Source organism: Neofelis nebulosa, chromosome 2, assembly GCF_028018385.1.
Source record: "Neofelis nebulosa isolate mNeoNeb1 chromosome 2, mNeoNeb1.pri, whole genome shotgun sequence".
NCBI classification, from domain to species: domain Eukaryota; kingdom Metazoa; phylum Chordata; class Mammalia; order Carnivora; family Felidae; genus Neofelis; species Neofelis nebulosa.
In genome coordinates, this window is record NC_080783.1 from 47,918,551 (window position 1) to 47,942,285 (window position 23,735).

The 23,735-nt window shown below is 36.0% G+C and overlaps 1 protein-coding gene across 1 annotated transcript in view; it reads right to left on the minus strand.

The window, feature by feature from the left end:
- The window catches only part of ITGAV (integrin subunit alpha V), a 93,075-nt gene that overhangs the window by 21,516 nt on the left and 47,824 nt on the right, over positions 1-23,735 (minus strand). Inside the window, exons 7-18 of the mRNA XM_058711908.1 lie at positions 20,948-21,073; positions 18,877-18,921; positions 18,044-18,087; positions 17,900-17,956; positions 15,530-15,582; positions 14,973-15,175; positions 9,716-9,907; positions 7,171-7,216; positions 5,709-5,816; positions 3,885-3,943; positions 2,225-2,379; positions 376-513 (exon numbers count right to left, since the gene is read on the minus strand). Of these exons, the coding sequence (XP_058567891.1) occupies positions 376-513; positions 2,225-2,379; positions 3,885-3,943; positions 5,709-5,816; positions 7,171-7,216; positions 9,716-9,907; positions 14,973-15,175; positions 15,530-15,582; positions 17,900-17,956; positions 18,044-18,087; positions 18,877-18,921; positions 20,948-21,073 (1,226 nt within the window). The remainder of the gene's footprint in view (positions 1-375; positions 514-2,224; positions 2,380-3,884; positions 3,944-5,708; positions 5,817-7,170; positions 7,217-9,715; positions 9,908-14,972; positions 15,176-15,529; positions 15,583-17,899; positions 17,957-18,043; positions 18,088-18,876; positions 18,922-20,947; positions 21,074-23,735) is intronic.

The window sequence follows — 23,735 nt, forward strand, 5'->3', positions numbered from 1 at the left end:
AATGACTTCCATACTACATATACATATGTGTATACATATGCTATTTTTTACAATTAAAATGTAAATCAGAGAAAACATATATATAAAACTTATTCAGCAAAATACTAAAATAGTATGTAAATACATTGGCACTTTGTTTTCCTTGAACTATTTTACTGTTTTATGAATATGACCCTGTCTTTCTCTGCATATAACTAAGTTCTGAGTGGCTTCAAATATCTCTGACCTGAAAATTCAGATACCTTCCCCTCTGACTCTGACTAGAAACCAACATTTAAAAAGCAATCCCTTATGATATTTAAAAATATGAAGTGTAAGACTTTAAAAAAATTAAAGTATAAAATTAGTGATAAGTGGAGATAGTACATACGGTACCTGTCGACTAATGTTGGCAGGAGTGAACTGGTTAAGGATAGGTTGCAAGCCTGTCACATCAGCAGCTGTTCTGTAATCCAACCGATACTCCATAAAAACAGTAATCGGAGTGAGTTTGTCTCTAAATTCAGATTCATCCTAGAAACAGAAAAGCTTCCAATCAATGATAACATCAGTCTACGACATCAAAGTATCTGGAAAAATCTGTAAGTGCACAGTACAAAGGCAGCCATGTTTGACCTTGATCCAATTCTACCAAAACTCTGAAAAACTACAATTATATAAGAGTAAGACTAGAATGTCCAAAAAGACTGGTTATTCAGCAAGGACGCTTAATCAATTTTTGTTTATAATACTTGATTCATACAAAAATATACAAGGGCATGTTAATAAAACAGGCACTCCACAGCCAATAGAATTAGAACATTACTAATAATTTTTCTAAGTTTATTTATTTATTTTGAGACAGAGAGGATGAGAAAGGAGGGAGAGAATCCCAGGCAGGCTCCACATGGCCAGTGCAGAGCCCAACACAGGGATCGAATCCACAAACCAGGAGATCGTGACCTGAGCCGAAACGAAGGGTCGCATGCTTAACTGCCTGAGCCACTCAAGGTGCCCCAAATATTACCAATAATTTTTAAGTTACCCATGTACTCCCTTTTCATTTCTTCCCTCGGCCTTTCTTCTCAGAGGTAACCACCATTCTAAATTTTAAGTACACCATTCTCATTTATTTTCAGTAGTTTTACTACACTGTATATGTCCTTAAACAATATGTTCTTCTGTTTGCTTTTCCTTTTTTGTTCACTTAAAAGTGAGGTCATATGCATTTTTCTGTAACTTGCTTTCTTTTTAATAAATTTTTTTAATGTTTTTATTTATTTTTGACAGAGAGAGAGAGACACAGAGAGAGACAGAGCATGATTGGGGGAGGAGCAGAGAGAGGAGACACAGAATTCAAAGCAGGCTCCAGGCTCTGAGCTGTCAGCACAGAGCCCGACACGGGGCTTGAACTCACGAACCGCGAGATCATGACCTGGGCCGAAGTCGGACATTTAACCGACTGAGCTACCCAGGCGCCCCTCTGTAATGTGCTTTCTATTCAACATTCTTGTTAAGGTTTATCCATCCTGTTGCAAGTAGCTGAGGTTAATTTTTACTGTTGAGTAATATTCATCATATGATAATAAAACCATAATGTATTTATCTATTCTCCTATCAAAGGTTATTTGGGTTGTTTTTGTTTTTGCTTTTACCAAAAAAACAATGAATATATAGATATATTTACATATACGTGTGTGTGTGTGTGTGTGTGTGTGTGTGTGTGTGTGTGTGTGTGTATTCTTCTATATAATGGCAAGTAGGAGGCTCAAGTCAGACCCCTGGCTTGCAAAAGTCCCAGATAAGTCTGAATTCCTGTGCCAGTGGTATCCACTATTACTGTTCATCCTTCCCCAGACACTCTGGCTCACGTATCTGCACACAAGTCACAAGTCAAATTTTGCCAATGTAGTTTTTTAACTGATTTTTTATTTATTTATTTTTTTTGGACCGTGGAGATTTATTTTATGTTTTGAGAGTCTAGCAACATTTAAGAAATAGGTTTGTTATAATTTATTCAGTAGCAATGTCGCAGAAAGACCAGTTGAAATATCCAGTTTGTCAGGAACAAAAATCCATTACTCAGGTTTGATACATTAATAAGCTAAACTTCCTCAAGTGTATTCTTCTGTGTTTTCCTTTTGATTTAATACCCAAAAATTCACACAAAGTGAGAATCATTTAGATGAAAAGGAAAAAAATTAGTAAAAAGTAAAAGACGATGAAGGAGAAAAGTATCTCTTACCCGCAGATATGCTATTAGTTCCTCACACTGCATCTGTCCCCCCCTTGAAATAGTCATGTTCTTGGAGTGACCTGGGGACCGGTTATGGAGAAATAGTGCTCGTCGAATTGCTCCTTTTTGCTTGAGTTTATCCAAAAGAAGCTCCACCTGGAAATCTATACAAAGGATTTATAACTAATATAATCGTTATGAACACCTATCTGTCCTAGATAGCTGAAGTTTTCATGTAAACAAAGATATTTATTCCTTAAGAAGCAATTTCCTTGTAATTCACTAAAAATGTGTATACATTGTAGTGAGACTACAACATATTAATCCTGAATATTTGCTAATTAATAATCCAACTATCCCCAAAGTAAAGCCACATATTAATTCATACAATAGATAATGATGGTAGTAAAATAACTATCAGATGCAAGGGGAATTTTTTCTTTTAATTTAGGCCGAGAGGAAGAAGTTCAGAGCACGAAATATATGTGAATTACGACTCCCGCCATCAACACAAGTAGCAGCAATTTCCCACTGACTGCGATTAATATTTACTAATATGCACCCATATTATTCCATTAAACACTATGACAAATAAACAGTTTGAATCACCTGCAACTACTACTTTTAATGAAGCTACCATATCAGACTGTCAGATAAATATGTCCCTCGTGAAGCAGGTGACCTAATATAGTTAACTAGATCAAGAATTCTATTAAAGCAAACATGCAACCAATAGTCTGAAGCATGGTATTAGGGTGACTTCCTTCTAAGATTCAGCTCTTCTTTAAGTAGTTTCTTCAATGTCAAAACCAAGTTTCTAAGTTTCTCTAAATGTTGAACCTCATGTTAACTTTGGGTTAAAACGCAAGGTGATTTTGCTTCCAATTCTGTTCTACCCACCCACACCACTCTCCTTGTGTCTCTCAAACACACTAAGCATGCTCTTGCCTCAGGCCTCTTGAAACTGCCATTTCCTCTGTGCAAAATACCCCTCCAGACATTCCCTACAGGTCTTTAGTCATCTTCCAGGGACCCCACCTTGCCACTCTATGTGAACTTCCATGCACACACACACACCCAGCAAACTCAGTCCTCTTCCTCTGCTTTGCGGTGGCTTCTCAGCACTTGTCACTAACAATGACCAATCTTGGCTACAATTACTTAGCTCTCCTGCCTTGCTCTCCGGACCATATAAACCATATGTTGGAAAGGAAGAGTCAAGTTAGGAATTTGCCGTGTGGGTAAATTGGATGGCCCAAACTTTTTCTCCATCTTCCACTATATCTAAAGCATTTCTGCTGCTTAGATTGCTGGGGGTTTCTCTGAGACATAAAATACGAACTTTTCAGTAGATCATCTACTTATAAACAATGATACCTATTTCCCCTAGAATTCATTTATCTCTCATTGGTAAGTGTTTAACTTTCTGAAGGCCATCTTTACCATTCAATGGGCTATTCTGTTCACAATGTCAACAAATAAATATGTATTTATATCTGAATTAAGAGTCAACAAGGTAATCATGTTGCAATGCTAGGTGCCTTTAAGCATACATATTCAAATAAAGAACAAAGATAACAACTATTTGAGTAACTATTCAAATATCCTGAAACATTTTTAAGTGCTGTATATGCAGAATCATTCTGTAATTTTTCCATAGAATACTTACTAATTTTCGTGGGAAGTGCTCCTTTGCCATCTGCCTTTAAGCAGAACTTGACATTAAAACTGTAGAGAAATAAAAATATATACAAATCCTGTAATCCAGTTTAAACACATTGCTGAGTATCGCCCCCAAATCTCATATTTCTAATGCACAGTTTATATAGTGAAGCCTTTTATATCTTTCTTCATGTCATAATACCATTCTTGAAACATGAAACACAAAATACACAGACTGTCCTAACACATCCTTCAGTAATTTAAGCACCTTTCCTTTCATGGTATCTTCATTTCAAAAAAAAAAAAAAAAGAATCTCTGAACCTCCTCTCAAGTTTATAGAACCTGTTGATAAATCTAAGTGAGAGAAAGGATGGGCCAGACATAAAATAATCTCATTTTTTTTTAAAAGCCCCCACCAAGCTTCCTTTAATTAGAAAGCTCCTCTAGAACAGTGTTCTTCATGATTTCTTAATGGGTCATGCAATCAGTTCAGTGGGTTGTGTCAACCAATATCTTAAAAAAATAAATCAAATAAATAAAACTGACTGAAGGGTAAGATTTCATGGAACTTTTGTTTTAATTACACACATGTATTTACTGGATTATGATGCAAAATGTATTTCATACAATGTGCCATAACCAAAAAGATACAAAAGCTACTGCTCTGGTTAGTATATATTCAAAGCTTTACAGTTATTAGCATACTTTTAAATATATTACTAGCAATTTCACAGGGGCAGGCAGGGTGAGTGAAGGGAAGGCCATAAAACTTAAAGCTAAAATCTTGAAAACTTCACTGCCAATCAATATAAGATAAAATGTTACTAAATTTTTAATGCAATCCAATGAAAGAAATAAAATTTTGAAAAATGTTTTCTAATAACTATAATAATTTGAAAACAAAATCAGAATTATTTTTTCATTAGCCTCTTAGAAGTAAAATTTTCCCAGCTTCTAATCATTCCTCACTGCATCTGTAAAAGTTCTTTGATTTTTGAGTAACCAAGGAACTTAAAGAACAGTGTTCCCCAAAGTGAGGTACTCTTGGTGATTTTACTAGTATATGGGCCAAGGTTTTTCTTAATTTTATATTTATTTTGACATGTATGAGAAAGGTACTGGGGTTTCTCCATATTATTTTTAAATATTTTTAAGTAAAACATGAATTGATTTAAAGAAAAAAATTCTTTTAATTATAAATACAGGTAGAATGAAAGTATAGCAAAAATCATACACTAGCAGAAAATAGCGTACAAATAATGAAGACTTGAGAAACACTGGACTAGAGAAGAATTCCGATATTAAACTTACAAAAAATTATATTTTTCTTTAGAAACTAGTTAGGGGACAAGTAGAAGAACAAGAAGAACAAGAAGAATATTATATTGGTAATATACTACTTATAGATTTAATATTATTTAACATTTAATAATATTTCATAATAATAATTAAATAATGTATTTTTCATACAACTATTCACAGATATTAAATCTGGAAAAGATCATCTCCTTTAAAAATAAAAATGTTCATGGGTCTGTTTAGAATCAAATAATGAGTTCTGAGATCTAATTAGCTTTTTCGTCTTTTTGAATATATTCATTGAGCATGCATCATTTTTTTTAATGAAGTTTATAGTAGTTTGTAGCATATTTTTAGAGCCTTCTACATATCTACTCTGGAACAACATTTCTATAATCCAATCTATGAAAAGAGAGTAATACACATAGAAACTGTTCTGCAATATTTCAGCCCCCCCTTCATTTTCAATTGTTTTCATAATGACTGTACCAATAATCACAATAGTAAATATTATTAAACTAATGCCCTTACCAGGAAACTTTGAGATCTGTCCCAGGCAATGGGCAGGTTTTATTGTCTTGATTTAAAATGCTAGGGTACACTTCAAGGCCAGCATTTACAGTTATAACTGGTCTGGCCCTGGTTTAAAAAAAAAACAAGAAAGAAAGAAAAAGAAAAGAAAGCAAAAAGTTATTTACAATATTAGATTGATCTAAGCATTTTAGGTTTACATTTTTTGTATATATAACAACGTTTTCTAAAGCATTGTTTATAACAGCAAAAGGAATAAAAACAATCTAAACACAGAATGACAAACTGTCCCTGTTTGCTGAAGACCATCCTGACTTTAGCACTGACAGTCCCACATCCTGGTAAATCCCGCAGTTCAGGCAAAGCGGGACAAGTGGCCATCCTATCTGAACTCAGTCCACGAAAGCAGAATGGTTAACCACGTTGTGGGGTATCTACCTAACGCAATGCAATACAGTAGGGGAAATGAGTGACATAAATCCAACTGTGTGGATACGAGATGATCTCTATGATATATCCAATATAATTTTTATATGACAGGAAAAAAACCCACCATGTACAAAGGATGCAAACGCAAACACATACACATAATTTTTTAATGCACAGAATAATTCTGGTAGGGTATACTCAAACTAGTAACTGGCGTGAAAGGAAGTATGTTATTTTTGTTTATGTCCTTTCTGATTGAGTTTTTACTACATGCATTTTACTATATGTATTACCTTTTAATAGCAATTTTAAAAACTGAAATAACAAATTAAAATAAATAGTTTTCCAAAGTTCAGATGTACAGGTTTAAGCCCTGTATAAAAATATAGTAGGCTCACGGCACTGTGCCTACTCGGTCATGATAAATGATTGGGCACACGTGGCCCCAAGAGCCACAATCAAGTTGACCCAACATAAATTCCATTACACAGAACTCAGGTTAGTTATTCTGGCATGTATAAACATAGCCCATAAAAGTGTAAGCATCTTCATGTACTTGGGATGCCAGATGACAGTCTAAAGCATGAGGAGTTGATTAAATATAGAGAATAACTGAGAATATGGATGAAGCTGAGAAATACAGGTTATGTGGATTCATATATATTGCTCTAATAAAAATATTGATTTGGGAAGTCATTACATACTGCCCTGTGGTCACAGAATGCTGTGGCATAAACATCAAGTTAACTTCTTGCCTTTTAGAGGAAAATGTAAACTCATATAAATTTTAAAGAGAGATTTAAAACACAGAAGAACATCTTTGAACATAATTTAAATAACAAAGAGAAAATTCTGAATGCGTTTCTAAATAAAAAAATCTACACCTTCTTCTGCTTTGGGATTTCCTTGTATAAATGCTGACTGAGCAAGGCTTGACTAGAAAGAACAAATTTTATCATTACTTCAAGAAAATTAAACTGAAATTCAAACAGTGGTAATATTCCTATATTACAGGATATGGAAACGTGCTCACCTGTATAATACAGCTCTATCTACACCAAAAGCTCCTACAATTAAGTCTTAAAAGAGAGTAGAAAAACATGTAAATAATAATAATAATAATGTTTTAAATTCATATACCATTCTATAAAACTTTCAGTGCATGTGATAAAGATTTAGACATAGTCTCAAAACTATTCTTCATTAAATGGTTGTAAGATAGTATCTCAAAGGCAAAAACATATGAAAACTCTAAATAAGGTATCAAATGGCATACACTCCACATAAAACTAATCTTTCATCCAGGGAGACAAGCATATTTTTAATGGATACTTTGTAAAGATGAGAATCTTTTTAAAGGGTACTTTATAAAAATTAGCAATAATAAGGAAGTGTATATCACCCAAATGCATATACCCCTCAAAGGAAAAAGTTTTATAAGTGCCTGTGGATTTTACAATTTCATTGCAAAGTTTCATTACAAGTCTAAATTTCATTATAAATTTTCCCCTTTGTTACAAAAACAAAACAAAACAAAGCACATTACATATACATAGAATACTTAGAAGGACAGCAGATAGCATTCAAATTAACAAGAACAGAATGCATTAATTTTTATATGCAGCTGGTACAATGGGTTCGTGATTAAGAAAATATGAAATAAGAGCTCTATTTCACAATATACCCAAGGTAAATCTGAGGAAACCCTTTCTAAGCAGACAAGTACATAAGGAACCAGAAAGATGGGTAGATTGGATTACCTAAAAATTAAGAACTTCTTTATGCCCAAAAAGCAAATACGACAAACTGAGATGTGTGTGTGTGTGTGTGTGTGTGTGTGTGTTAAGGGGTTACTATCCACAATATTTAAGACACTGTCCTAAGGAAAAAAAAAAAGAAAGAAAGGAAAACAACATCCCAATAGAAACAGAGCAAAAAAAAAAAAAAAGTAAAAAGGGAATTCACAAAAGTAAATACATATAAACAAAAATGCTTACCCTCCCTGATAATTAAAAACTATAAAGTAGAACAAAGTAACATTTCTACCTATCATATAGTATAATATTATTTTTATAAAAACAACAGATGACCCTCAGTGTAGGCACCCATGTGGGTAAATGATTGCTCATTCTGGTGAATGCTTAAAAAGAGCTGCAAAACCTTCTTTTTGAGGGCATGGGATTATAATTTGATGACATGTATCAACAGATTTTTTTTTTTTTTAAGTGCCGTATCTTTGACACAGCAATTATAGAATTTTGTCCTGGGGCGCCTGGTGGCTCGGTCGGTGAAGTGGCCGACTTCGGCTCAGGTCATGATCTCACTGTCAGTGAGTTCAAGCCCCGCGTCGGGCTCTGTGCTGACAGCTCGGAGCCTGGAGCCTGTTTCAGATTCTGTGTCTCCCTCTCTCTGACCCTCCCCCGTTCATGCTCTGTCTCTCTCTGCCTCAAAAATAAATAAACGTTAAAAATTTAAAAAAAATAAAAATAAAAATAAAAAAAATAAAGAGAAAAAAAAAAAAAAGAATTTTGTCCTAAGGAAATAATTAGAGGTATGCACCAGAATTATATGCAAGGATATAAATGCCGCAAAATAAACTTAAGTAAGATCTGATACAGACATTTGATAGAATGGGAAAAATATGATTCATATTTAGAAGAATAATTAGCAATATGGGGAAACATTTCTGATACTTGGAGTGAATAAAAAAATATGCTATTAACAGTGCCTAAAGTATAATTCTGTTTTGTTAAAGAACTATATATGAACGCATTGGAAAAATGATTGAAAGATATGCTTTGCTGTATTTTCTAAAAGTTCTATAACAAATATATTGCATTTATAACCAAAAAATCTCCTGAAATAACAGTAACAGACAAGAATCACATTTCTGTCCTATTTCCAAAAGCACTTCAACACACTTGTATATTGGGCTCATACGAACTGTTTCAATAATAAAGGTAAACCAAGTCTTCTGCATTATATCTCATTTAAAGAATGGACCCATTATGACCAGATCCGTTATAATACTCCAAGTATATAACTGCTAGAAAAAGGCCTCTGTTCCTGTCCTGGTTCAAACCAAAAGGCAACCTCAGGCAAATTACCTTTCTCAATCTTTTCTCATCCATAAAAATGGCATAATAACAACCTAAGCTAGCCTATATGCTTCACCAGCCTTACTGGGAGAATTAAATGAGATAATGTATCTTTTAACAATCACAATGATTAGTCTAGTCCATAAAAATGTTAGATGATTAAAAAATACAGGAGACATTTAAAATGCTAGAATGAACATTCAAAGTTTTGTCTGACATTTCATTACAGAGTTCAGGACAACAAAAGAAGAAACTCAGAGTATATGTTTTATATTGGAAGCTCCCAGGAAATACAGCTGTCTTTGTCTCATATCCCCTTCGGTGATGAGAACAGTGCCTTAAAGTACATAGCAGGGGTATGAACAATAACTGAAGTATTGAACTGAAATAACTTATGACGTAAATCAAGAGAGCAGTAACAAACTATTCGCTATTAGGACTGAACAACCTAAGAAATTGTATGTATTTCTAGGAAAGCACCTGGATATCCATTCCTGTCTATATCCGTGGCTCCTTTCATTGAATAGCCAAAGCTTGGTGGCATGCTTCGAGCAGCCCACTTCCCTTCAAGGATTTGAGACGGTACTGCATTCAAGCCTGTTAATCTTCCATTGAAAATATAAACAATTCCTTTTTTATCTTCGCCCCCATAGGGAGCAGCAATGGCAATATCTGTGGGGAGGAAGGAAGGGAGGGGGGAGTTTGGAGAGAAACAAGAAGGAAGAGAAGGAGGAGGAGGAGGAGGAAGGGAGAAGGAAAGGAGAGGAGAACAAGGGCAGAGAGGGAAGTCTTAGTGTTACTATTTATATGGCAAAGATCTTAATGCAGTTATCTTCCTTTCAAAAGTTCCCCTTACAGCACTTTGCTTTTAGGGAAGACCTACATTAGTACCTGTTTTTGCCAACTGAAAAAAATCTGAAGAGGATTCGCTTTTACAAAGAAAAGCAAAACTAGCATTCAGTGTTTGTTTTACAATGAACCGTTCTAAGAGTTGCTGCTCCCCAAGCAGCAGGAGGGGCACCCTGAGCTCCTTCTCTGGGAACCACAGCCCACTTCTCAGCATCAAGCTGCCCGTAGTGCTCAATGGTGCCTGTGAGCATCTATGCTTTATCTCAACTTATTCTTTGCATCCATTAGCAAGATGTGTCCTAAGGTATCACAAAACCCTGAGAGTGGTTACTTTTTGGGTCTGGGAAATTGGGGGGGTTTGGAAAAATTTTCCATATACATCAAATTAATGATAATTGCTTCTTTGCTTGAATACCACTTCTGCTAATGAAAGTTTTCATGGGAAGGCTCCACTTTCGGACAGCAGGGCGAAACCTGTATTCATACAACCCACTTACCACAATAAATACTGATTCAAAGTTTAGCAGAATACTCTTTATTCCAAAGCAACGATCTAATTCAAGGAGATTCAAGCAAAACTATGTCGAAATGACATTAACTTGGAGCCAGATATTCTGGGTATGACCTTGAACAAATCACTTAACCTTTCTGGACCTCAAAATACTTCATCCTTAAAATGGAAGGGAGGGGACACGTCAAAAGATTCATCTAAGGTTCATTCCAGCTCTCAAGACTCTAATTTCGGTGGGCATGGTTTTTGTTTTTTGAAACTGCAGTCTGGCTCAGAAATTTGAAAGTTAGGACTTCATCTCCACCTTGCTCAGCTTATATTAAGATAACACAAGCAAATAAGAAGTTTGAAATTCTTCCCAAAAAGAAAACAGAGAGAAAAATGGTCACCATCACCTTTTGAAACTCTGAAATACATTACAAATATGCTCACTTCCCTGTCTCTGCTGGTAGCATCCTAGACAAGCCATTCTCATCCTTTCCCTGGAGCCCTAACGCAGCCTGAGTGGCTCCCACTTCTGTTCCTGCCCCTAAAATCCACTCTCCTCAAAACGGCCAAAGGTTAATATGCCACCTGCGTTCTTAAAACCCTTCATTTCCCAAAGCATTTATTTTATTTTATTTTTTTAACGTTTATTTATTTTTGAGACAGAGAGAGACAGAGCGTGATCAGGGGAGGGGCAGAGAGAGAGGGAGACAGAGAATTCGAAACAGGCTCCAGGCTCCGAGCCGTCAGTCCAGAGCCCGACGCGGGGCTCGAACTCACAGACCGCGAGATCATAACCTGAGCGGAAGTCAGACACTTGACCGACCGAGCCACCCAGGGGCCCCCATTTCCCAAAGCATTTAAACACTACCTGATTTGTGTAGTCATTCCACCAGTGCTCCCCACCCTCCCCTACCACCCCAGTGCTAGCCCTCACTCACCCTTCCTATCAATCCTGACCTTTTCCTCTGTTCCTTAAACACACCAAGCTAGTACCCATCTTTGGATTTACACTTGCTGCTCCCTGTGCCTTCACAGCTCTTGCTCCAGGGCTTTTCAAGCTCTGCTCCTTCTGTTTATCCAAATCATAGATCAAATGTCATCGTATCAGAGAGGTTCTTTTTCCCTGACAACAAAGTCATGCACTCTCCCTTCTCACTGACACTGTCTAGGCACTATCACGTTAACCTGCCTTTTTTTGTTTTAACCCACAGCCTTTATCACTACCTGAATTCCCCCCATTATGTATTTACTTTGTGGGTCTTCCATGAAACATAGGCTTCACAAGAGCAAGGATGTGCCCATCTTGCCTGTGACAGCCACTATGCGCCAGTCATTCCAAACTGCCTCAGTTATACCTTCCCATACACAAACTGCTTCCAGCCTCCGTGATGCTGCAACCCCTGAGACACCAGAGACCTTGATCATTTATCTTTAATGTAAGAGCATTATGCCCAGCATTATCCCAAACACGGTGATGATTGCCTTCTAATGTTTACATAAAAGTTGCCCCTATTGATGCTAAATTCCTTAAGGACATGGATGGGCTCTAATTTATTCTGTCATTTTTAGCACTTGGAATAGGGCATGGTGTGCAGTAAGGACCAACTAAGAATTTGTTATCCTTCAAAAAAACAGTAGTATTTAAATTATATAAGAGTCCTTCTTTTCTCTTTTTTAAGTTTCAAAGGTAGGCATAACTTCTAAATTGACACAGGCATTAAGAACGCATTTATCAAAGCACCCGGGTGGCCCAGTTGGTTGAGCGTCCGACTTTAGCTCAGGTCATGATCTCACGGCTTGTAAGTTCGAGCCCCGTGTTGGGCTCTGTGCTGACAACTCGGAGCCTGAAGCCTGCTTCAGATTCTGTGTCTCCCTCTCTCTCTGCCCCTCCCCACACATGCTCTGTCTCTGTCTCTCAAAAATGAGCAAACGTCAAAAAAAATTTTTTTAAATATATATTTATCAAAATATAATTTCCCAACAGAAGACAACTCTAGTGTTGAAAAACCATTTAACAAAAATTATCTTTAACTTTTCCAAACTTCTCATTATTTTATATATCCTAATTATCTTCTTGTTTTCTTGGCTGGCATCTGTCCAGTCTGGAAAGCCCTACTTTTTCACACAACTGATTTCTTCCTTTAATCATTTTAGTTGCTCTTTTCTGTGTTTTCTTCCCCTCTTTCTGGAGGAGTATTGACAAAAACTGCACCTTGTACATAACATATACAAAACATAACTTCACTGTTTTGTTTTCAGTGTCCCTCTTAATGATACCTAAGGTTTTCATAGTGGGTGTAGGTAGAAATGGGGGAATATAGGATGAACAGCTTAACAAAGGGTTAATGTCATCAGGCTTACACAAAGAAAAGATCCAGGTTATAACTAACAGTTCATATTATATATATAAAATATAGATACATATAAACTGTAAGTATATATAAATAGTTGCATAAATACAGATCAGATCATTTTCCACTCAAGATACCATCATTCACAAGCCACTATTTGAGGCAATAAGACTCCAGGAGAAACTTGGGGAGAACAAAATCATCCTTTCTGGTATCCATTTCTAGAAGTAAAATCTGTTTGTCAAATCTCTGTAAAACTTCATTATTTTTTATCTGTTGTTTATAATTATTGTATTCACTGGTAACAGTTTGATAAAAATATAGAAAATGGAATGAGCTGTTGGCCAGATCATAATACTGAGGGAACTTCCTTTAAAGTGGCTGGAATACCCTTAAGACAAGGTGATGGCAAACATGCCAGGCTCTCCCCGAAACCCCAGAGACAGGGGCCCTGCTATAGCAAGGCAGAACCTCAAATTTGGCCCTGTGTTTTCTAAGTCGTTTTGCTATCAATAAGTAATAGCTTGCTCTGTTCTACAGTATTCTTTTCAAGTTCTATTTTAAACTTTATACCAGAGTTCCTTTGATTTAAGTTCTCTTGGTAGTACAAATCTTTAAGACTCTATTTTAGGCAGCAAGATGTTTCTGTGAACAGTTCTTACTAACACTGAAAACATCTAGAGCTAAGGTTAGAAATGACACTCCCAGTCATGACACAGAACTACCCATGAGGTAGGAGTAGAGGAGTCTTGAAGCCTAAAAGGTGTTTTCTTTTTCCACCACAACTTGGAAGATATAAAATTCAACTGTATTTTCGAAGTTTTCTCTTTAACTTATAACTTTAAATTTTAAGGGGCATATCCCCATATATGATCGATTATTCAAAAAACCAAAAGTTCAACTTTCTAATCTGAGAGTTTTGTACCAGTATTCCTTTTTTTAAGAAAAAGAGCGCCTGAGTGGCTCAGTCAGTTAAGCGTCCAATTTCAGCTCAGGTCATGATCTCACGGTTTGTGAGTTTGACCCCCATGTCGGACTCTGGGCTGACAGCTCAGAGCCTGGAGCCCGCTTCAGATTCTGGGTCTCTCTCTGTCTGCCCCTCTGCTGCTTGCACTCTGTCTCTTGCGTTGTCTCAAAAATAAATAAACATTAAAAAAAAATTTTTTTTTAATCTTGATAATTTATAATCTATATTTTACTCTAAGTTAAAAGCCACTTTGATTTTTAAAGATATCTACAGATATTGGAGTGCCTGGATGGCTCAGTTGGTTAAGCAACCAACTCTTGATTTCAGCTCGGGTCATGATCTCACGGTTTGTGAGATAGAGCCTTATTTTGGGCTCGGAGCTGACGGCGTGGAGCCTGCTTGGGATTCTTTCTCCCTCTCCCTCTTCCCCTGTCCCATTCTCACACATGCCCATGTGCACACATGTTCTCTCTCTATATATAAATAAACTTAAAAAAAAATAAAGAAATTATTAAATGGGACTATTATAAAACAATGAGCTTATATTTTTTACTTGCCCTCAAGAAGGGAGTTTTAACATCCTTCAGAACTCTCAGAACTTCTCAGATACCCACAACAAAGTTATGGCTTTAAAAATATTAAAGGCAAATCGTACCTCTAAGGGATGCAATTAGAATCCACATTGCCTTGACAATGTGCCTGGGTGCATTTTTTACATTTGTATCCAAATGGACAGTAGAGGGCACTGCTGCTAAGCAGGACAGAGACAACAAATCACCAGCTTACTCTGGGCTCCCTGGGAATGCAAATTTCCTTCAGAATTTAACCATTCCAAAATTCTAATTTGAGGCTGTATGAATAATAACTTAGGAGAATAATTTTTTTTAAAGTTTGCTCAGATTTTTAAGGAAGAAGAGCAACTGTCGTTTAACCTGGAGTCACTATCAATCCAGTGCTTCCTTCCAGGAAGGAGGTTTGCTCGTATGAACAACCACAGAAGAAGGTACAAGACTTTTCCAGGTAGACACAGAAAATTATGGACCCACAATTACTGAACTTTGTTGATCTTACCATTGAAGCCATCCTGGTCCAGATCCCCCAAAGGTGCTATGGCACTGCCGAACCTCGCAAAGACCTCAAACCCATTCAGCTTGGTCGTCTGGAAGTCTCCTGAAGGTCTTTGCAGGGACACTGAAACCTGTCCCACCTCTTGGAGTTTGCCATCTGAGCCACGATCCATGAAGAGAGGGGCTCCAATAAACACATCTGCGTAACTAAAAGAGCAGAACCTCTTTCACCAACGCAAGATCAAATTCCACCTGTTAATAAAAAACTCAATTTCCCTCTTTCCACATCTCTCATAACCAAACTGAAGCAAAAAATCATTTCAAATTCAAATCTTCCTTCAACTCTTTTAAGAAACTATGAGTAATTCATAAAAATTACTTTATTCCTTCATATCATAAAAGCGAATGAAAGAAATTATGAACATCATGGAGGTTTTCTCATATTCACGAGAAACAGATTAGAAAGGGGACAGAGAAACAGAAGAAAAAATGTTTAATTTTGGCAAAGCATGTATAAACATGAGAGGAAAACTGTTTCTGGAAACATCTTTTTAAACTTACTCATCCCCATTAATGTCAGTGGCAGCGACAGAAAATCCAAAATATGCAGCCATCTGGATAACAAAAAGAAAATGAAATGTTTACTTTCATCCAACTAGCTTTGACAGTTAATATTTATTATATATTTAATCAAACGGAAAAGTTTTTTTTTTTTTTCTCTGCACATAGTTTCAATCTAAATTTCTTCTCTTTTGGGGGCACCTGGGTGGCTCAGTCGGTTAAGCATCTGACTTTGGCTCAGGTCATGACCTCACAGTTTGTGAGTTTGAGCCCAGTGTCAGGCTCTGTGCTGACAGCGTGGAGCCTGGAGCCTGCTTCGGATTCTGTGTCTTCCTCTCTCTGCCTCTCCTCTGCTCATGTGTGCACATGCACGCACTCTCTCTCTCTCTCTCAAAAGTAAACATGAAAAAAAAATTAAAAAATAAATAAGTAAATAAATAAATTTCTTCTCTTTTGTTTATTCTACCCTAAGTCTAAGCATAACTAATGCTCCTTCCCAGGCCTAACCTATTATCACCCTTCTTCTCCACTGCCCCAAAAATGTCATACATACACCATCAGAAAGATAGTCACAGACAGAAGTTTTAATTGAGCCCAAGAAGTTATCAGTGGGAGTCTATGCAGTAAAGATAATAGATAATAATTATTAATAGATCATAACTGGCTCTCCCTATGTGACCACTGCTACTCTCAAGAAATTACTGTTTAGAAAGATATTGGAATGACTTTGTTCTTGTCTCACATCTCATCTGATTACTTGCCAATAGCTTTGCTTTTGAGTTATACACAGTACAACTAGTTTTGGGTTTATTACAGGATTATGTGAAGGGAGAAGGAATGTCCTTTCTTCCACTACAGAAGACTGCTAGACATCACAGACAGAGCAGACTGGCTGGAAATAAACCTGAAAAGAAAAGTTCTAAACACAGCCCAACATGCAAAGCAAAACTAGGAGAGATGACATTTTAAAGATGAACTAAGGTGAGGAATGAGTCAACAAACCACAGACAGGAAAGTTAGCAAAAGCTTCCAAATTTTGACTGGTGGAGATATCAGGAAGGAATGATATGGGAGATTCCTGCATCATCTATTTTGGGTTGACAGAGTATAAGTGAAGAAAATGAAAGGTGCAGTCTGTATCCAATTGCAAGACCAGAGCATGTGTAATAAAATGTATTGTATTTACAGTGCAATTTAAGAGAATACTATTTTGGGGTCTTAACCTTGCAAGGCGCTTGGCCTGAAAGTGTAAAGAAAGGGCATTTACTTAGACAAGTTTTTTCCTGGGCACTAGGATTAAAATGTTTTCATTTGATTTGTTACTACAACCCCATAAGAAAGTTACCAGTACCCCTATTTTTACAAATGACCCACCAGATTTACAGTGGCATATACCTTGTCCAATGCAGTTAAGACTGCGAATGAAGAGCCCAGGTCTGTCCTAAAGCAAAGCCCATGTTCCTCCCGCCCCACAGCAATAAAGAAAGCATCATGGACTGCGTACGTGATCCAGAGACATACACAGACATCTGACAGGAGAAGGTGCTTGAGGTCAAGAAGTCAAAACCTCACAAAGGGATAACCACCCCCTGCCACGACTCTAACGGGCTGTCAACTGTGGGCCGTTTGTTCCGTGCTGTGAACCAACACTGACCGCTACACGTGGGATGAGGTTTCTGGGGGCTGAAAGTCTACTTCCTCATCCTATCAATCCTCTTGCAAAGCCCAAAAATCTCTACTGAATAAGAAGTGGGCTTGAATCCCAGATCTGCCACCTGGGATATAATTATTTTTTCTGTAGCTACTGATTTTTCCTTTGCCATTACTAACTTGGCATTGAATTCTCTGAGATATACGAAACAAAATGTTATAAAATGCCTGTACCTGCAGAGAATGTCTAGTGCCTAATAGTACTACTTTTTAACTGAAGAATGTTTTATTTCTTGAACTACAAATGAAGTTTACTGATGACATCTATAATATACACATCTGTGCCATGCTTCGTTTTGCATCGAAAAAAAAAAAAATGAAAGGGCATAGATCATTCCTTAAAGGAGAATTTAATGTCATCAGCAAAGAAAAAGGAAGTTTTTGTGGTTTTGTGTTTTTGACATGTGTGTGTGCAGTTTGTGGATTTCCTTAAAAAACAAGCCATCATGTGCAATTACAAAAGGCTTTGTTTACACAAATTACTCTGGTTGAAACAAAGGTGAATTCTTTAAAGCCTATTTTACATTTACAACATTGAATATTAAACCAATATTCATTACATATTCAATGTAAACCATTATGATACTTACAAGAAAAGTTTTAAGACATTGTTACAAAATGCTGATGTGGGGAAAAAAAAAAAACATTTTAAAAGCATACCTGCTCACCAGTAAAATTGTGTAAGGAGGACATGTTTTTCCCATCATAAATATAAACCTGTGGAGAAAAAAAAAAGCATATGAAATATAGTAAAATATAAGATAACCTAGAGATTTTTTTTTAGATTCCTTTTAATTTTCCTACCATTCCCAAAGTCCTTGCTGCTCTTGGAACGCCTGAAACAAAGTCTGAAACAAAACAAAACAAAACAAAACATAATAACTCATATTTAAGACCAATACTGAAAATTGCAGGAGGAAATGGATATCTCAGAAAGCTTTAAGTTCTGTTTTGTTATTTCAGTAGAAAACAACAACAACAAAAATTCTTTAATGGTACTCCATAATAAATGACCATAGTATTTTTTAACAAGATCAAATCCTTACAAAATACAGAAAGATTCTTGAGAACCCTCAAAGAAATGCATGTGTGCCCTCAGGAATTTGTAATCTTATTAAAAAGAGAACAGCTAAGATCAAGTGACCTAAGAACAAAGGAAAGGCAGTGACACCGAAATGTGGTCAAAATCAGGTGAAGTCTGTGATTCATAAATTGAGCTCTGAAGGGAGATGGATGGACAGACAGAGGATGAGGTAACAATCTTACATACAGAGCCCAGAAAGTTACAAGTTATGTCTACAGGAAGAAGGAACTAAGACCCTCCAAGAGGACCAAATCTGCTGAAACGCAAGAAGGAAGGAGCTGAAGAAAAACTGAAACGCCAAGGGCGGGAAAGAAGTGGATGGGGGAAAACACAGGGGCACTCAGCAACTGGCTGGTTCAACTTTCAGCAGCTGCAGAGAAAGTTTAATGTAGACCAACCTTACATCAATGTACTAACATCTCCCCATTTCTGTTACATTCTATAACAATGGTTTCAAAACCCTTTAAGTGCTGAGGTTTTTCAATGTCACCTGTTTTGAATGTTTAGTCTATATTTTTTAAGAAGTGGTAAATATAATTCAAGTGCATCATACCATCGATGCCATCACCATTGAAATCTCCGACAGCCACGGAATAACCTGAATAGGAAGAACAAAATGTGAAACTCCATCAAGGCACAGTCACCTACGGCATACTTGCTGAGTAGGCTTCCCTTGAAAATATTTTCAAGAAGGATTGACCCTTGAACAATGGGTTTGAGCTACACAGGTACACTAATACACAGGTTTTTTTCAATAAATATAGTGCAGTACTGTAAATGTATATTCTCTTCCTTATGGTTTTCTTAACATTTTCTTTTCTCTAGCTTACTTTGTTGTAAGAATACAGTATATAATACACATGACATACAAAATATGTCTTAATTCACTATGTCATTACTAAGGCTTCCAGTCAACAGTAGGCTATTAGATTTTGGGGGAGTCAAAAGTTATATGTGGGGCTCCTGAAGGCTCAGTTGGTTAAGCGTCTGACTCTTGGTTTCGGCTCAGGTCATGATCTCATGATTTGTGAGATCAAGCTCCACACCAAGCTCTGTGCTGACAACACGGAGCCTGCTTGGGATTCTCTCCTCCCCCGCCCCACGCTCCTCCCTTGCTCGGTCTCACTCTCAAAATAAACAAATACATAAACATTTTTTAAAAAGTTACATGCAGATTTTCAACTGTGCAAGGGATTGGTGCACCTAAGTCATACAGTGTTCAAGGGTCAACACAATTCCTTTAGTTATGCAGTATTTTGTTCTCTAGAGGTAACAGATGCATATGTACATGCTAAACGAATCTAAAGGAAATAGTTAAACCCTAAAATAGTATTTTTCTATTAGAAAAATAAGACGTTAATCAACTTTACAAAGGAGTCAGTTAAAAATGGTAAATTTCTCATAGATACAGAGTAGAGATTGGATGTTAGCAGAGGTAGGGGATAAAAGGTGGGCAAAATACATGAAGGTGGTCAAAAGGTACAAACGTGCACTTATAAATAAGTCATGTGATATAACCTAGAGGATGGTGACTGTAACTAATACAACTATGTTGTATATTGAAAGAGTAGAATTTAAACGTTCCCATTACAAGAACAACATCTGTAGCTGTGTGTGATAATGAATATTAACTACACTTATTGTGAGCATCATTTCACAGTATATAAAAGTATCAAATCATTATGTTGTATACCTAAAAGTAATATAATATTACAAGTCAACTGTATCTCAATTTTAGAAAAACAGGGTAAATCTGTAATTTATCTTAAAGGAGCAAAAAATAACATATTTTTTTTAATCAGCAAACTACTACTGCTGTCCTAAGTCCTTGGTTTAAAGAGTAAGAGAGGGGCGCCTGGGTGGCTTGGTCAGTTAAGCGTCCGACTTCAGCTCGGGTCATGATCTCATGGTCCATGAGTTCGAGCCCCACATCAGGCTCTGTGCTGACGGCTCAGAGCCTGGAGCCTGTTTCCAATTCTGTGTCTCCCTCTCTCTCTGCCCCTCCCCTGTTCATGCTCTGTCTCTCTCTGTCTCAAAAATAAATAAACGTTAAAAAAAAATTAAAAAAAAAAAAAAAGAGTAAGAGAAACCTAAAGGGAGAAAACAAAACTTAATAAACTTTAAAGACCAAAGTTTAACACAGTGAATAACACAGAGAATAGAAGCTTAGGAGTCAGACTGCCTGGGTTTGAATATTAGAACATCAAGTTACTAAGTGAGTGACTTCAGGCAAGTTATTTTCCCTTTTTTTCTTTACCCACAAAGTGCCTGAATTTCTTTACCTACAAAATAGGGATAATAGCAGTACACTGTCACAGACCTGTTGTAAGGATTAAATAAATTAATACAGATAAAGCATACTTAGAACAATGCCTAGAATACATAAGCATACTTTAAAAGTTATCTATTACTATTAATTGTTGTATAAATAATCACTCTTAAATTTCAACTACTGAAATATAACATAACCTAAGTATTCATTAACAATTTGAAGTTATGTTCCTGTTCCTTATATTTAAAAAAAATTCAACATAAAAGATTGTCCTGCTTAAAGCAGCATATGCAAATACAGGGCAAATGCACTGCAACTCCATATAATGAATCCATATTTTGGTTTTACTTACCCAAGTAACTGTCATCAAAAATAGCTTGAGCAGTCCGAGTTGCCAACTGGTTATTATACTGGATGCTGTAAACTTTGGGGTCATATTTAGATACAATTTCTGCCACTTGATCCGAAATGAGCTGACCTGAAAAATATATATATAATAACTTTCTAATGGGAATTTATGATGCAGATGATGGATGGCACCAGCACAAGAGTAAATAGCATTCAAGGGGTGCCCAGCTGGCTCAGTCGGTGGAGTATGTGACCCTTGGTCTCAGCATCGTGAGTTTGAGCCCCACACTGGGTGTAGAGATTACTTAAAAATAAATATAAAATCTTTAAAAAAAGAGAGATTGGTATTTCTAATTATTAGCCTTAAATAACTCTCCATAATGCTCAATCTGAAAGTTGATGTTCTGTTCAAGCTAGTTCTTAAAATTAGTCACTGCTAGGAGTGCCTGGGTGGCTCAGTGGGTTAAGCATCCAACTTCAGTTCAGATCATAATCTCAAGGTCTGAGAGTTCAAGCTCAGCGTCAGGCTCTATGCTGACAGCTCAGAACTCGGAGCCTACTTCAGATTCTGTCTCCCTCTCTCTGCCCCTCCCCCACTCACCCTCTGTCTCTCTCTCAAAAATAAATAAACATTAAAAAAAATTTTAAAAAAGAGTTTGAAAATCTACTGAAATAATTACCTTTACTGTTATAAGAAGAATGAATCGATTGCTTTTTTCCACAAATTATTTGGATACCTTTATGAAGAGGCCTGAATGGGTGAGTTCACTTTTCTTCACAACCTTAAGGTAGACAAGAAATCTAAAGCACTACACAAAAATCAGATTGTTCCCGACCCCAAGAAAAGTTGGCTGACTTATCAAAATGCCATCTCCATACATGAAGAACATAATCTCCTCATTTCTGCTGTTTCAGAAAAAAACCTCATAGCCAACATTTATCAGTCTGTTCCAATCTGTCCAGTCACAAAGGTTTAGTTTAAAGGTAGGAACACTTTCTGTTTGGGTCAATAATTTATCCTCTGTGCCTAAACAGACCTAACACATAGCAGGAATTCAATAAATATTTCTTGAATCAAAGAACACAGGAAAATTCTATCATCTCTTTTGAGTAAAACATTACAATTTTTTCTATTCATATAGAGATAATTCTGAGATCTGTGGAAAAATTCATTCTGACATACCTATTAATTCAGGTTAAAAGTGGATGATTTTAATCTCATTAGAACAAAATATTATCTGCCCAGCTACTGAGTGTTTCAGTTACATTTCCTATACCATTTACTAATAAAACTCAAATCAACATGGTATTGATTGTATCTGTCCTAATTTTTAAATAGGAATGAATACAGACTCTGTATAATACTCAAGGTATTAAAAAAAACTCGTCATTTAAACATGTTCACAGCTGTGTCTCTTAAAAAGGCAGAGATAACTATCAGTCCTGACTGAGAATTACAAAATCAGTCTTTGGTTCCCAGGCATCCCAGCAGACACTTCCCTCCCCTCCACCGAATTACATAACTAGCAATGGAGAAGAAAAATAATTCCATGTTTTTTCTCTTACTAGAAAGTATTAATCTCATATGCGATTAGAGTTATTTTTGTGTTCATTTTAAAACTCGAAAACTCTGTTTTAATCTCATATGTGATTAGAATTATTTTTGTGTTCACTTTAAACCTCTAAAACTCAATTAGAATCTTCCTAAATCATTTTTCAATAAATGTATATAGTTCACAGGAATCCAAATTCTTTCATTTAGTGTGTCTCACATGCTGATCCATCTTTCCCCGATTTTTCTCTTTTCTTCATTCCCTCCTTTGTCATCCCTTTCAACTTTTCATTTATTCCTATTTCTCATTCCTTCTTATTGTCTTTCTATCCTATTTTCCCCTTCAGTAAATCTCTTTCTTGAGTTTCCCTTTCTGTGAAACAAAAGCAAGTGTGGGTTTTCCTATGGAAAAGCAAGTAAGGAAAGCACAGTATAGAATACAGAAGTAAAATTCAGAATTAGAAAGTAACTTGCACATCCATGCAGTCACAGGTTTTTCCAGTTCTTCCAAATACTGATAATGCTTAACTGTCAGAATGCCAAGAAACAAAAGTTCTGACTCTGTGAATAGCATTTATTAGCAGAAAACAAACGTGAATAAATTAAATATATAATTGTGTGTATATAATCATAAATGAAACATAAAGCAAGTAAGCAAATTTAGGTACCTGTTTTCAAACTTCCAGCAAATAATGATGTTATGCATTTGTTCAAATAGTAATTTTATTGGGCCTCCCAGAATGACTGAAGAATGCAGTGTTTTATCTATATATTGACACCAGTTTAATTACATTCTTTTGAAACTTCCCAAGACCCACTATTTTAAAAGCTCCCCAAAACGAAGAAGTCATTCATGATGTCAATGGTTAATGAGAAAATAACCATTTAAATATTCTAATGAACAAATTGGAAATACTTTAAAACCATGAGCCTTCAGAATACCACAGTTTGCCTGCATAGATCAGTTCCACACACTTCCTAATGTTTACACCATAGACGCTAGAGTACAGAGACAAGAAAGCATGTATCACAAACAATAAAAATAAATTGTTTTAAAATACTTTGTAGATTTACTTTATAATTTACCTTAAAAATATTGTTTACTTTCTACTAAAAATATATATAATATATATTATGTATTATAATATGCCACAAATTTTCTAGATATTATATTATATATAGGATGTTACAGTGCTTTTTTTAAAAAAAATACTGTGAAACAGATAGCAATTACACATTT